This window comes from Falco peregrinus, chromosome 3 (genome assembly GCF_023634155.1).
Source record: "Falco peregrinus isolate bFalPer1 chromosome 3, bFalPer1.pri, whole genome shotgun sequence".
NCBI lineage: Eukaryota > Metazoa > Chordata > Aves > Falconiformes > Falconidae > Falco > Falco peregrinus.
In genome coordinates, this window is record NC_073723.1 from 56069705 (window position 1) to 56085964 (window position 16260).

Consider the following 16260-nt stretch of genomic DNA (forward strand, 5'->3'; position numbering starts at 1 on the left):
TCTTTAGGCTTTTGTGCACAAGGGGTGCATATGTGCCTACGTGTGTGTGTATTGCTGAATTCCTGTAAAGTGCAAGTGTTTCTGAATAATAAGTCTTGAGAATTCCCTCCCCTCCCTTTTCTTTCCTTCAACATTGTACTTAAAGCAGAGTCAGACACTACCCTTATTTTAAAACAAACAGGTCTGTAAACTTTATGTGCAGCATTTAAATACTCATGTTAAAATTCAAACCCAGTGCCCACATTTCCCTGAGTGCTGTCAGTTTTATGAGATGAATCTGGGAGCTTGAGCTGAACAACTAATAGTATGCGATGTGCACATGCTGCCTTCCAACAAGTGTTTAATGATGTTGGGGTCATTTTGCAACAGTAAAGACAATTATTTCTTTTCTGAATTGCTTATAACCTGGTGATCTCCTAACTACTTTTATTAATCTTGAAAATATCTTGGAAAATGAGTTGTCAGTGGAAGTTACTAGATTCAGAGTATTCAACAATGGCTAAAATGCCATAAAGTCCTTTTATTTAATTAGCATCCCTTTTTGGTGTGTGAATTTGCAGACTAGTCCTCTATTTGGAAGTAGCTGCCCAAGTGGAAGTTGTCATTCTTAAAAGAACCTTGTGAATGTAATTTGTCATAGAAGGATCACACTCAGTGTGTAGACAGGACTTTTGCACAGCAAATATATTTTTGCCTTCAGAATGTGGGTTTATTTATTTCTAACAATTAATCTGGTTTCCCTTTGTAATATAATTCCCTTAAAAATAAATTCTGCCCTTTATCCCGTCAAAGAAATTCCTCGGTTTTGATCATGAGCCACATAGCATGAGGAAGACTTCCTGACATGGGTTGTTTCCAGTTTCTGCTTGTGGGTCTGTCTGTGTTTGAACAGTTGAAGGGCAGGGTGCAGCAGTGTGGACCAAAGGATGTAGAAAGATGATCAGAGCCCTGACCTGCTCTGTGGGCAGCAAGAATGCCTGTGCTTTGTACGCAGTGGCAAATACAGGAATGCCTGTGCCCACATTACTGTAGGGTGCTGAGAAAGGATTTAAGAGTGGTTTAAAGTGGAATTGCCCTGCTGCTGCTCCTCACCCCTTCCCCATTCTAATATGAATTTACTGTTAGCAAGTTTTAGTTTCCCAGGTAGTTGTGCGTGATCCTGGCCAATTGCAACACTAAATAAAGTGGGTTCACAGATACACCTCTGCGTTGCTGTGGATGAGAAGCCTACTCCTGGTTAGTCACCCGCTTGGCTAAAGAGCATAATATCTTAAAATGTACTTGCACAACCTCCTGTTATTGTGTGAGTTTGCCCTTGTTTTCTAAAATTACTTGTTTTAGTCTCAGCTCTCAAATATCTAAAAAGGAAAGATGAGGCGGCCAAAGCAGAAAAGGGAAAAGTGGTGAAACACTTGCATTCCTTTTGCTGGAATGTACACAACCATTTTTCTTCTGCGTTTCACTTGTTGTACTGTGGTTCCCAAGGAAAAATAAAGTTAAATGCCAGCTTGCTTTATTAAGGGAATAGATTGTTTTATTTCTGTCTTTTGAAGGAAGCTTTTAGTAAAGGGGGCAAAAGTCACGAGTAGTTAAAGCTACTCTGCTCCTCAGAGGAGGAAGAAAAGTTCTAGATGTCGCATTATCTCACTCTGCGCTGGTTATCTGCAGAACTGAGGTAGTGTGTCAAGCTGTGTGGCTTCTCTGAGCATAGGGGATGCCAGTGAGACTGCACATTTCTTCCAGTTCAGAAGCTTCCACTGTGATCAGGACTGCTGTTCTGAGACTAGAGCTATCCTGCTATCCCCATAATGTTTGTTAACACATCAAACAGACAAAAGTCTCCTTGTACACTATTCAGACTTTACAATAGTTAGCTTCCAGTTTTCCATGACCTGGAAAATACAGGGACTTTATCGGGTTTGTCTTAAGTCATACACAAGTTCAAAGCTTGTGTAGCATTTTGACCTAGGGTATAATCTTCCCAGGGCTCTGTTTGTGTCAAATAGTGTGGTGATGGAGTATTGGAGTGGGTTGTAAAATAAAGATTAATTTCATGTTTATGTAAATCAGATTTTTTAGTCTCTTAATTCTGGTAATTTCCTGTGAAATGCTGTAGTTAACAGTGAAAAGAAGTTTCTGCACACTCATTGATTTGATTTTTCTTTTCTTTGAAAACTAATTGCATAGGTGGTTTATCCTTTCTTACAGTGATCAAAGCAGCTTCAATAGCTGTGATAAAATTGACAAACCTAACATTGAAGCATGGAAGAATTGCCTGAGTGAGAAATGGAGCTGCATTTGTGGGAGTAGAAGGGAAATTCTCTTTTCATCGAGATTAGAAAAAAAATCAAGGAAAAAAGCCTCCTTTGCTTATTTAGCAATAAAACCTAGTGTGCTACAGACTCATGTCAAAAATGTTTCTTCTCCTCATTATCACAAGAACCTATTTTGATTATTTTTTTTCTTTTTAAAGGTTCTCTTCTTAGATGCCTGACGTCACGGTCTTGATTTTCTTTCAGACCCTAACTGTAAACTAGAAGACAAGGCAGAAGATGGAGAAGTGCTAGACTGTAAGAAGAGGCCGGATGAAGGGGAGGAGTTAGAAGAAGAAGCTGTGCACAGCTGTGACAGCTGCCTCCAGGTGTTTGAGTCACTGAGTGATATCACAGAACACAAGATTAATCAATGTCAACTGACAGGTAAACAATACTTATCACTTCATGACTGTGCACTGTTATACTTCTGATTTCCATCCTCTGCTTTTGATCTCCCTCCTTTCTCCGTTCTCAGTTATTTTATTCCTGCACTTGAATGCTTGGGTGAGACCTTTATAAACAGATTCTGGGACAGGATTATACTGTAAATGGGGCACTATAAATTTCCTTCATACTGAAGGATGTATGGGTAATTACTGCATTGTTACTGTATTTAAAGCGTTTGTTAACTGTCTGTGCCTGACTGCTGCATGTATTTTCTAGATTCATACTGTACAGCTTTTCATACATTGCTTATACACAGATTTTCTTAAGTCACTTGTAAACGTGGAGAGTATTTGTAAGTGGGGTTTAAGTGTGCCTGTGTAATAAATGAATCTGCACAATGGCATGCTGCAGATCTGGGCTGGATGTTGCATTAGTCTAATCTGTTAACTACAAATGACTGTGCAGTAATCAGTAACTGAAAGTTGAGAGGAATGAAGAAATTGTTAGAGGGGAAAACAAGGTTTCGACTTCAGTCAAGGTGCAGAACTGAGTGCTGATCAGATACTACTGAACTGAGCAGAGCTGGGTGAATGGACAGTAGCCAACCCAGGTTCCCCTTTGAAATGATTGTAGACAGCCCCCTCGGGAAGGAAACCACATGAAATCTGCTGAAGTAATTCTGCCCCTTAGATCCAGTAGGTCTTTTGATGGTAGGCACTGTAGGTCCAAGCAGACTCAGTAGCAACAGAAAGGCATTTTTTTTTAAATTTATTTTATTTAAACTTTAGTTTTAATCTCTACAGTGTAAAATTTATTGTGCAGTTATGTTAATAACCTTTCTTTATTATGACTTTGTAAAAAAAGGAAAACCATCCTTCCTGTTTGGGAATGCTTTTAGAAAGTGTGAATGTGCTCATGTTTGGAGATCTAAGTTATTTTTTGTTTGAGTAGATCCATAGGCTAAGTCCTGGCAGGATGACATAAAAGTCAAGTAGCAGTACTGGTCTTGGGACAAAGTGTGAAAGGAAGGTGAACAGAAGAGGAATAAGTGGGCAGGAGCAGAGGGAAGGTTGAGGAAGTGATGTGAATTTGCCAAATGGTTTTAATCCCAATTTCAAATTATGGAAGATGAAAATCTGCTCCAGCAAGTAACATTTACTTTTATTAATATATCACTTTGCCTTTTCTTGCCCGTAAACTTTTTTCTAACTTCAGATACAGTCGGTTCTGCCATTCCCTAATCACTCCTACAAACTTATTCTAGAATGTATTTGTCTCTATTGCTCGTGGATTCTGGCAGTATGGGTATTTTCTCTTGATTTTAAAAAAATTGAATTGTTTTTCACTCCTTTTCTTCATACCTCTCTTCTTTCTTTTGCTCTTTTTATGTTGAAAAACTAATGGCTTTAGCTTTTCTCTTCCTTCCCTCTTCCAGAAAGCATTCCCCCTGTCCTGATCCTCTGGATCTCCCCTTTACTGCCTCAAATCCTATTTACTCATCCCTGTTTTTTCACCTTGATCTGATATGGCTGTTCCTTCTTTCTGGTTAGCTAGCTGCTGTCCCCTCTTCCCACTTCTACCAAGTGGTTTCTTTGCTTTAAAGCTGCAAGCAGAATGTACTGAACAGTGCTTGCATAACTGGGCTGAGAAACTAAAGAAAAGCAGGCGAGAGGAGCAGTAAGTAGGTAGAGTCCCGGGGTGCTGCTCCTGAACACAGCAGTTCTTTCTGAGTGTTGCTAAGTAAGAGTGAAAATAAGTGTGCTGGATTAGTCAATTTGGAGTGTATGTGTAAAGCAGGAATGCATGTATGTTGTCAGAGGATGGGGGAATGAAAAAGAATCTTGAAGGAAATTGTTTAAGTTTCTAAAAATACCTTTGATTTCTTTCAAGGAAACTTGTGATGGTGAATGGGTAGAGATTGGAGTGTTTGAAAGCTAATGAAGTGGACAAAAACCTAAACCACACGTCCTTCTGGACTACCAAGTTGACAAAAAAAACAGCTGTCCTCTGTTTATAAATACAATGACCAAAATACACCCTTAAGTTGAAAGAGGAGCCTGGATAAAATGGTCGGAGTTGAGGATTTCTTCTTTCTCCAGAAAAAAATACCAAACAGGTGGTTAGTAAGGTGAATTCAGTGCAGGGTCCTAAGCTGCATGTATGACCTAGCACTAAGGATACAACATTTAAGAAAACCTCATCGGTTTAGATTATTTTTAGTTAATTAGTGACAGTTGACAGACAAGCAGCTTGCCTTTCTTTTCTGAAGCACAATATATATTTGACAAAGAAGATGTTTGCTTTTAGCATTTTATGTAAGCTCCCTGGACTCTTGCCTTTCTCTTTACTTCCACCAGTGCCTTTGAGATCCATGCCCAGATTCAAAGTTTTCAAAATAAGTATCACCAAGGAGGGTTGGTTGCACCTCCCTTTCTTGTCACAGTCGTCTGACACAACAGAGTGTTACATAATTGCTCTGGTTGACTCCTTCTGGAGGAGTCCCAATGAGACTACTATACACCCTAAGGTATTTTCTGTCACTAAGTTATTAATGAAAGGCAAGAAGTTTACCAAAATAGAAATTTTTGTACTGTGTTCTGGTTTTTGGGTGAACTGTGTTCCTTCTGGAGGAGGGCAGTGTGTGTCTTCTGTCCTGATGTATGATCTTTCCAATCTGGGCTTCATCTCAGTTACTGAAGAGTTACCAGAGTTGTCCATTATGTAAAAACACCAGGGCTGTTCACATTCGAGTTCTAAAGCCCTCCAAACCCTGATTTTGCAGATGACTGAGCCGGATGCAACTTGTCTGGATTTTACTGAGCTTTGGAGGTGCTCTGTGAGACATATAAGGAGCTTCACTGCAAGAATTAATGAACTTCACATGTTGACCCAGTTGTAGCATCATTTTCCATACAGTTATACTGGGTAAAATAAACAAATGCATTGATGGAACAAAAAGGATGTCAAACCAATGGCTTTGGACAACCCTTTAGTAAAACCCTGAATATGAAACATGAGAGTTGGGTGTCATAGTGTCTTGACTGCCTCTAATTCTACCAACCTTGTAATACGCTTGAGAATGAGGCTTGCCACTGTATGTTCTCAAATTGATACTGGGGTTTCTAGTTTTTGCATTTGAAAATGTTAGATATGTCAAAGCTTCAGAAGAACACATCAGTAGAAGGAGTAAAATTGCTTTATTGAGTCTTCATTCTGCACTCTCAACCAAAGACAGGAGTGGGGAGAAGGGAGCTGGTTCATTAAACAGTGGTCCCAATCTCTCAAAGTGTCAGTCACCCCCACCTATTCAGAGGATAGTGGAAGATGAAAATTGGAAATCTGTGAGGTTTAGCTCTCAGGATCTTGAATTGCTGTTCTCTTGCAGATTTTTTCAAAGGAGAAGAAAAAAGTTCTCCCCAGCTGGTTCCTTCCTGTAATCTGTTGTTTGAATTGAACTTGTTCTTTTTCTAGAGGAGGGCATAGCTGCTCTTTTATCCTAATGTGTGCGCTATTGATCTTTTCAATTTGGATCTGATCCAATATCCATTGAAGTCAATGGAAAGATTCCCATTGACTTCAATGGGGGATGGAACAGGACCTTTGTGAGCTGTTCAGTGATATTTTTTGCTACCATCTGAAATTCTTGTACTAAATTTTGCTCTGAATAGATGATTTATTTATGTTAATTGCTGACAATTCCATGATGTTTGTCAAATACAGATAATGGACAAATGGGGGGAAAAGCCTAAAAAAATTACTTGCAATACTTGTAACCATGGGCAGATAAGATGCTGCACTATATTAATTTAGTCATTACAAAAGATTGGCAATAAAAATATGGATTTAATAGTGTTTCACTCTGATGTCAATGCTTTTCTTACTCTATCCTTCCTTCAGCATTTACATTTAATAACTCATGAGCCACTTGCACATTGTCATCCTCTGAGTTGTCTCTATAAGTAAAGGATCCAATTAGCACGGCTATGAACCTGATGTCCTTCTAGTATATGTCCATTTGGATCTTACTGTAGGAACCTGCATGCAGGATCAAATGTATACTCGTAAACCCTCAACTGCACCTTCTCTCTTGCCAACCTTTTGCAATGCTGCCGTACATGCTGTTGGTGGGGCACACTTTCCCTAACATTCTCCTGCTTGATCTATAATCTTTTCTCCTTGCACTGTGCTTTGTGCTGTTTATTTCACCTTTCAGTCCACAGGGATCTTACTCTATGAAGCCTACCCTGTAAACAGGAGAACTGCGGACTGTGTTCAGAGCCATTCAGCTCAAGCTTGGTTCTCTTGAAGATCCTGCAGGTCACTTTGACATCAGAAGTCTCAGTCATAACCAGAGTAATACTTAGAAAAAGGAGTATCCTATGGTGCTGCCCTGCTTGCAGTCAAGCATACAGTGAACATACCAGTCTACCTGGCTGAGTTGTTGAATAACTCAACATCATTGAATGTACTGGTACACAAGACTGCCATCCTCCACCTGAATGCCAGTAGACTAGTGCGTGTTACAGGACTTCCCTTCTAGCCCTGTTGGCATCACAGGCTGTAAAACTTGTCTGAAAGCAGGCTACTGAATCATATGCAGTCCTAGCTTCAAGGCTAAGGGTGTTCTGAGGTAAAAGACATGGTGTATTTCTCCATTGGGGATATTTAATTTACCTTTAAGTGATTAGGTATACTTAACTTTATGCTTTGGGCTCTAGCTTAGTGCTAGAGCTTTGACAGGTTGAGTATGTCAGGTAGAGCTGAGAGCCATTCATGTTGTCCCCTAAGTTGTTTCTGATGTTGGAAAGGTTACTGATTGTAGCTCTGTGTCCCCTGCCAATGAGGAGATGCACTCCTGCTCTCTAGCCCTGCTGAGAGATTCCTCTCACATGCCATCTGAAAACAATTCCAGCAGATACATTGGGCACCAGTTGTTTTGAGTCCTACTCTCCATTGGCACTGGCGTATCATTAGGCTGGGAACTTTTAGCTAAGTCAGTATTTCTATGTTTCCAATTATGACCAAAATAAAATTCATGGGTCTCATCCTCCTGTGTGGTTGCATGTCTAGAAATAAGAGCTTGTGCTACCTAACAGCTTCACAGGCAACATGCACCACGAGTTATCATGGACTTACCAAATGGGAGGTAATAGAAATTGCACTGTAATGGTTTCCTTCTTTTGCCTCTTTTCTCTTCTTCCTAGTGCCCAGGAATCTTTCTGAATGAGTTGGTAATGCCAGGACCATCTCCTTCACTAGAAGACTTGAAAACTTTCCAGGGGATTTTGTCCCAAAGGATGTATGCTGTGCACAGTGAGACTACAAGATAAATCTTGTGAGCACTTGGCATTGTCATGCTTTGATATCCTAGCTAGAGTTGCTCTTCCTGCTAGCAAAAGAATCCTAGAGCTGGTGAAATATATTGCAGATCCTGCCATTGTTTTTTTCGGTTTCCACTGTCTGTGTGGAGAAGAGATACACGGCAAGAGTCCTTGGTAATTTCTGCAGTACAAAGGAAAATCTGAGTTTGATAAAAGTGCTTCTGAGGACAAGGACCCTAAGAAGTTAAATCTATGATGCACCAAAAGCATATTCATCTGCCTCATTGCAGTTAGTGGCACACTGCCAAGCACTGTTTGCCAAGTACAGTTACTTCACTTGAGAGAGTCACCCTGTTTCTCTTGAGAATTCCTGCACCAAGAACTGCATATGGATTTTACATTAAACAGTTATTGAATGAAAGACAAACAGTGCTTGGACTGGGGACTTGAGCTTAGGCCTCTCTTTTTCCTTAGAGGGTTTCCCAGTTGCTGTACTACAGAGACATGCTTCCACTTTTCTATTTGCTTTGGACCACAAACTTCTGACTTCTTCTCAACAAAATGACATTCTGTTTGACTGAGACACTGGAAGGCAGACCTTCTCCTCATTTCCTGTACCAGCCAACACCCATGGTAGTTCAGTGTGCTGCTTTGAGTTTGCAAGTTGTAGGCTCACATCCTTTCAGAATTATGTCGTCCAGGACCCATACCTACAACTCCAAATCCTTGATGTTTGGGGAAAAGGTGGGGTAGGGTGGTAACTACAGCCTCTGTCTCCAAAGGTCATAATTTTGAATTCAGAGAGCAATGTAAAGCCTGTCAGTGGACTTGGATGGAAGATGTATATGCATTGCATAATGGCCAAGGCCTGCTAAAATCGTAGCAATTTGGAGAATCTGCCATACAGAACTTCATATGCAAAAAGCATGTTCCTAGGGAGGATAGATGAAGGTCTTGATAATTATGTTCTTAGATTTTTGTATCAAAATTCTGAATAAATACTCCTGTAGGTAGCTTGGTGCTGCTTAGATGTAGAGGGAACTTGTATATGTTGGAGCTGAAAGCTGTGAAAGTAGGCTCCATAGTTTTCTTGCTGTTCTTCAAAACCTCTGTGCTTACCTTGAGAGACAGTAGATCCATGATGCACAGCCAACATGGGCAAGGAGGCATAAACTCCTCCCCCTTTTGCTTGGAAACCATTAATCTCTGCTCTTGGGATTGTTAATCAGTCATAAAACCAGTCAGTCTTCACCTCCTGGGTGTTTTAAACACAGCCTGTTGCAATTCCCGAGTTGTCTGTCCGTGACCTCTTGTAAATGAAAGCAGCTGATGTCTGTATCGTGGAACTGTTATTCTTTACAGGGGGAACCCCCATAATAAACCTGTTCATAAGCATTAATTGTAAATGCCAGAACTCTTGTTCTGTTTGGAGGTAGGAGAGGAAGGAATTGTTGGTGTCTTCCAAGGGACTTTGAGTGCTTCCTGTATGTCTTTCACTGATATTTTTTCACCCTCAATTTTGCTTCCTATTTTCCTCTTCTCCCAGCATGATTTTCCATCGCTAAAAAGGCAGGCAAATCTTTTAGCACATACTGGCAAGGACAGCTTTGTTTGGCTTACTGTATGTGTACATCGAGGACTTTACACCGTGTGAACCTGAACTCCCAAAGGCGAGATACCAGCTCAGCCCCGGTGTCGGTGCACCAGTGAGGAAACCATTGCCTCGCTGGGTACCATGGACAGAGACACCTCCTTGCTGGCCCAGGAAGTCCTGGTCTGTGGTAGAAACCACTCAACCAGAGAGACTGTAGTTTTCTCATTGGCAAAAGGGTTTAGTCTAGGCAGCCCTAGGCAGTGGTTGCCAGATCTAGTTCTTGGTACAACTGTCTCTCTAATGTCTTTTATGTTTAAACCATTTAGCATCATTTACGGGGCTCTTAGGGCTCATCTTGCAGCAATCCGTGTCTTACCGGCCAAATGGAGTATGGCAGTAGAGTTACACACACATGGTATCCATTCCTGTCCCAAACATGAATCCAGTCATCCTGGCCGTTGGGCATCACCTATTTGAACCATGATTTTGATCACTTCTGCTCAAAGCTTCTCAAGTAAATACTCTTTCACTGAAGATAAGGAGTGAATATTGAGGACAACATTACGCTGTTTTGCAGGTTAAAAGATCCTATGTGCTTGTCACCCAGAATCTGTTTTTCAGCATGTACTCAGAGGTTTACATAAAACAATGTACCTTACTTCAGTGCCTTCTTCCCAAGTCACGCTCAGCCGTAGGATTTATGGTCATAGTCCTGAGCTGTACCAGAGGACATATCTATGTGGTGCTTTTTTGACACAGGGCTATGAAAGCATCAATTAGGCATACCTGACATGCCATTGTGGGTGAGTGCAATAACATTAGGCTCTGAGAGGGGGCAATAATAACATTATAAATAGTTCCTCTTCTGGCTTTGGTGTTTCATGGTTACCAAGCTGGCTCTACACCATTGTCCCTGTCTCCCAAGTTCTGACTTGCACAGCTCCCTAGTTTTTTCAGACTTAGTTCAAGTGCCTCCCTGGCACTCCATTGAAAGTCTGCCCTAGCTAGATCCAGAATTTTGCTTTATTACATTGACGGTCTGTTGCTCCATTTATTTATAGCCACTGCTGGGTATTCTAAAGGTCAAGCTGTTTCCTCACAGACCATTTCTAAATGGGCAGTACAGGCTATCTCTCTGCATTACCGTTTGGCTACTGTGTCTTTCCCATTGAATATTAACTTCGTTCTCCCAGTGCTCGAGTGACATCTCCCGCCTGTTTCTGAAGCAGATCCAATTTCTGAGATCTGCCAGGTGATGACATGAGGTAATCCACTGACCTTTATCAGGCATTGTGTGGAGGACGTAACTGCCAGAGCTCATTCCAGTTTTGGGTGAGCAATACTATAATCACTATTTGATCTATGCAGCTGAAATTCCTAATTCTTATTGTCCAGGGAAGATGGTTGCCTGCAGGAGGGGGAGGGGAGGGGGCAGGGGGGATCATCAACACTGGCACATATGTGAAGAAGGAAAAATAGTCATTACTTACCCTATGATAACTATGCTGCTTCCAATTACTGTTGTAATCAATATGGATCCTGTGGCCAAGCTTGTCTTGCTTTTCACAGTCTTTAGTAATATAGACTTTGAATTGTAAAGCTGCTGCTGGTACAGGGTCATAGCTACCCTGACCTTTACCCAGTACAATGGGAATTCATGTATATGATTCTAATAGACACAGTATTAAAAATAAAATAATTATTGTCTTGCATGTATGCACATATATACACCTACCGTCCATATTAACTGCAGTGTTTCAGAGAATCAGTTACTGTAGAGTAAATACCTGTTATTTATTTTATGCTTGTATTTTACTGGAATATTTATAATATATTGTCAGTGTATTACAAAATGGGTCTTGTTGCTATGACAAATTAGTCTTTTTAAGTGGTAAATTTCCTGCACCTTCTAAAATAATTTTCTTGAAATACTTGCTGTTTTTATTATTGGTGCTTGCTTTAATTACCATTTAGAAATGAACGGGATGGGAGGTACAACAGATTATCATTACTTATATGTTCAGCAGTTAAATTCATAGCTTGAAAGCCAAATGTAACAAAATGCCCCACAGCTCTTTAACACTTTGCTTAATACAGTTGTAGAAGAACCTTAATTCATGTTTATACAATCAGCTGTAGAGTGTTAAGGCTTCCGGGTGATGTGGTAGTTCGCTAACACACAGCCTATATGGGCTCAGTTTATCCTCTCAAGCATCATCTGGAGGGTGTAAAAAACCTGCTTTTTATAAAAAAAGAGAATTGTTGGAGGGGAAAGATCCTTAAAGACATTCCAGTCCCTGCCCAGTCTTGGCATAGTAACCTGTCTGAGGTGGTTGTAAAATCACTTCTGCTTCCATACTGTGACTCAGTTAGAGGGAGTAGGGTTAAGACAAAGAGAAAGCACATCTTTAATTGACCCAGTATGTTCTGAGCTATACTATGTGCTTTTTGAGAAAGGTGCTTATTGTATTGAATAGTCTGTTGCGGAAATCCACTGTGATGTTCAGATGGAAATTTAGTCCAGGCACAGGGTGCTGCACCTATGGAAAACACTGGAAACTGCAGTCCCCTTTACTGAAGCTCCTCTGTTTCTTACAAGACACCAGATATGCCGTTAATCCCAACTGTTCTTCCAAAATGACTGATAGTTAAGAAAAACTCTTTTTTAATGTGAGCCCTTAATATTCCTAATTTTCTATCCCTGTACTTGTACTAAGAGGTCATAGTCCTTAGTTGGGGATATCATTTGGGAATGCTGTAGTGTAACTGAGATCTATGACCTCTTAATAAGCATCAGGAGAAAGAGATGGGGATCATGCTACAACATGCCTTGGGGGTACTTTCCCTTCAAGAAGGCAAGCTGGAACTGTTCAACTTTTTTCTTTCTTTCAGTTTTTTACCTTCAGGGGGAAATTGATCGATTTGGAGATGATTATTCCATCATCTCTGAATTTTTCTCTTCGACACTGCAGTGGGAACTCCTTGAAGTTTAAAGGGGTTGAGTCTCCTGTGTGCATTGTGGAGTGAACCCAAGGAGTTTATGGGGACAGCAGTTCTCTTAGTGTAATAGTAGGCAAATTTGGAACTGAAATACCATGAGGGTCTGTGGACAGAAAAGGGTAAATTTTTTATTAAATTTGGCTGAGGAAGCATGATCACTTCTCTCAGTTGATGCTTCATGTGGGATTTATTTTTGTGGGGAGGAAGGTGGGGTTTTCCCAGAAACACGGATGTATTGAAGAACAGAGTTATCATGGTGAATTGAAGCTAACTAGAAAAAATGAACTGGCAGTTGACTTCTAAAACTCTCAAACTTGACAAAGAGTATTTGACACGGATTTAATAATGACATGGAATGCTGGGACCTTATCTGTGAAATTTTGCTTTAAATTTAAATCATGTTAAATTTATACATGTACAAAAAAAGCGAGTCAATATTTTTGTCTGTAATATTTCTGAAGCACATAAAATGCAGTAAATTATTTTGCATGTATGTAAACAAGGAAAGGGATGTTTTCAGGACAGAGAATGAACCGGAGTGCTTCAAAATATCTCTTGAAATAGAACTCTACATTAGATAGTGCCATAGATTGGCACTTGGTCAATACGTATAATATATGGAAAATAATTTTAAATTTAATAAAAATACCTGTCACTAGTTTATTACCTTCCTCACTGTGACCAGAACTGGTGTGTCTCGTTTGTTTTACTGCTGAAGCCCAGCAGGAAGTGCAGTCTAATGACTGAAGGAAGGTTGGGTGACTCATGTGGGGGAGGCTGGAGAAGGGTCAAGTTTTTCAAGTACTTTGCAAACCATCTACCAGCTGTAAAAGCAAAGCATAGGGAAATGAAACGGCAGTTGCTAATTTACCTTTCTCTGACAAATGCAGGCTTCAGCATGAGCATATAACACGTCAGTTTCACTGTTAACACATTAATTAACATCAATAATTTTTCATATGTATGCCTTTATTTCTTATTGCTATTATCTGACTTCGGTATGTGGCCAGAAGTGATGCTTGGATTTTTGCAAAACACTGAGCATGTTCGATCTTTCCTGTAAATTCAGTTTCTAAGCAACACATCCTTTGTCCTGAACTATTTTAATATGTCAATAACAGTAGGTTTCTTTACGATTCTAATTATTCTTCTAAACTGCATTTAAAATACTTAAAACAGTTTTATTATTTGCTTTCACTGTCATGTTATGATTAGAATATTTTGTATTACAGGACAATCCTTCCTTCACTAGGCATCCATGTAGCCTGAGTGCAGAATGTTTTTCAATTTATGTCCATCAGTTGTTGGCTTTAATCTTTGCTTCACTGAAACCGATGGAAATGTCATTATTATGTTTGTTGAGGGCAGGATTTCTACTAGTGGGTTCAAAATCTCATTCAATTGTGTTATTGCTCTCAGGATTTTTCTCTGTGGCACTCAGATCTTAGCCTTTCCAACACTCTTTATCATTTCAAATTGTTCTGCACTTAACAAACTTATTTCCAAAACAGCACTTCCCAAGCAACTGACAGGCTGTGGTATTAACCCTGCAGTTGCAAAGAGTTTCCCGTGGCAGGTTAGTCTGAAACTAGAAGAGCTTCCCCTGTCTGCCATGAATACTAGGTAGTCTCAAAAGCCAAGGCTGAGAAAATGGGAGAATGCAGTTTATCTTACTAAAATTAGATTCTGCCTCCTTTGTGACCCTCTCCACCTGTCATTGTCTTTGATTTTGTCTTGTTATTTGGTATGCTTATTCTTGTTACTGGGGCTCTACTTTTCTGCCCTTGTTACCTTTATACTTTCCATTCTCTTCCTGTTTCTGGAGGTGTGCTTTTATTTCTGTTGCCTTTTCCACTACCAGCAGGTGAGATATCCCTGCAGTTCTCCCTTTGGCTGAGAAGGGTGGAGTTGATTTTCTCTAGTGCTGGAGTATCCCACTGCTTCTCTCCTTCTTGTCTGTTCTCCCTGCTTTTTCACTCTCCACTTTCCTACTGTTTGTCTCTGTTCTTTTTTGCCTCTAGGATCTCTAAAATAGTGCTGCTATTCCTGTTGGGTACTTCAGCAAGAATAGCTGACTGAAACTCACTCGATATCCTTAGTTATACAGCCTCTACTGGACTTGGTAATATTTTTTATAGGAACCAAGACCATAGATGCAGTCTACAGCCCATCTTGTTATTTGCGCTGTCATCCATTGCAACAGTCTCATTCTTGATTTGATCACTTTTTGATCATTTTTGTTATGCTCCGTCTTCTGTATAATGTTACTTTAGGAATAAACTATAATGGATACCACTGAAAGTATCACAAGAAGTTCCCAAGTGGTAGGACATTTACCCCTCATAGCATGGCGCAAAAGGGCGTTTGATATTCCACAGAGTATATGTTTTTTGTCATCTCAGTGCAGGCATAGATGATCCTGATACATTATTGAGGGTGAATTTGTGTATGCTGAGTTGACTTCATGAGAGGCTTATGGCTTTTTCTATTGCATTTCAGTTATTGGACAGTGCATGATGTGCTTGAAAGTTACTTGTGCAGTTCTCCTCTATGGGCATGGAAAGAGGCCCAATATAAATTAAAGGCTAGATTCTGCCTGTTGCAAAATTCATAAGCTTGGATATAAAATCAAAGAGAATCTCTGTATGCTGTGAATCCCACAGATCTTTTCATAAAATGTTTTTGAAACCACACCTCAGTGGATCTGATGCTGTGAGGGTGGTGAAAGGGGCTAGCGTATGTAACTAATTAGTAAATATATGTTCAGTGTGTCAGTGGTGTTTGCATGTGGGGCAAACCTTCTATTTGGTATGCCTGTAAGAATTGCACAGTGCCTTTCATTCTCTATGCTCCAAATCTTTTTTATAACTGTTTATGTACAATACCTTGAAACATAGCCAGCTTTGCAGAAGACGTGGGACATAGTAGAGGGACACAGGAAACTCTGGCCAGGCATAATGTGGCAAACCTCCTGCTCTTGTGAAAAATGCCACAGGATCTCTGCTGTCCACAAAAAGCAGACTGCACTGCAACTTTTAAGATGTGAATGGGTTGATTATTCCACACGTGCATTGCCAAAAAATAGCTGATGCTTTGTTTTTCAGGTGAGTAGTACTCATGGGGGTTCTGTGTTTCAAAATGGTATGACTCTTCTTTGTCACTCCTTCATTTCAGAGGTAACTGACAGCACAAGCTCTTTTATCATACGCCGAGGGAGGCTGGCCCTGATAATCCAACCATAGCTGTAGAAACTGTTCCACATGCAAAGGCTGTTAGTCCCACACAATTCTGAATCATGTGGCTGAAGAAGCACCTCAGGGTAGTGTTTAACCCTAAAGTTGTATCCTGGCCCTCCCTTTTCTCCTTACCTCTGTTCTCTAGGAGCTCTAGCACAATATTTTGACTTGTGAGCCCAGAGGGCTGACTGTGTGGCAGATGCGTAAAGTAATTATGGGTTTACTTACACGTTTTACTGTCAAATTACTTAATTTTTGATAGAGGGCATAATGTATGCTTTCTAATATACACTTGTTGAGGCTTGAGGTTTTGCCTCTTACTAGATAGCTTAAAAAAGTCAAACCACATTGTAACAGACCCCAGAACAATTGCCATAAAATGCATGCAGCATTCCTCCCTTTCCTTC

General features: G+C 40.2%; 1 protein-coding gene across 9 annotated transcripts in view; it reads left to right on the forward strand.

Annotated features, from left to right (window-relative positions):
* ZNF521 (zinc finger protein 521) overlaps positions 1 to 16260 on the forward strand; it is a 232381-nt gene that overhangs the window by 21884 nt on the left and 194237 nt on the right. For all 9 annotated transcript variants that reach the window (XR_008746244.1, XM_027795132.2, XM_027795133.2 and 6 more), the window contains one exon: positions 2520 to 2699. Coding sequence is in view for 7 of the 9 variants with exons in the window: in XM_027795132.2 (XP_027650933.1) it covers positions 2520 to 2699 (180 nt within the window). In the remaining 2 variants the exon portion in view is untranslated. The remainder of the gene's footprint in view (positions 1 to 2519; positions 2700 to 16260) is intronic.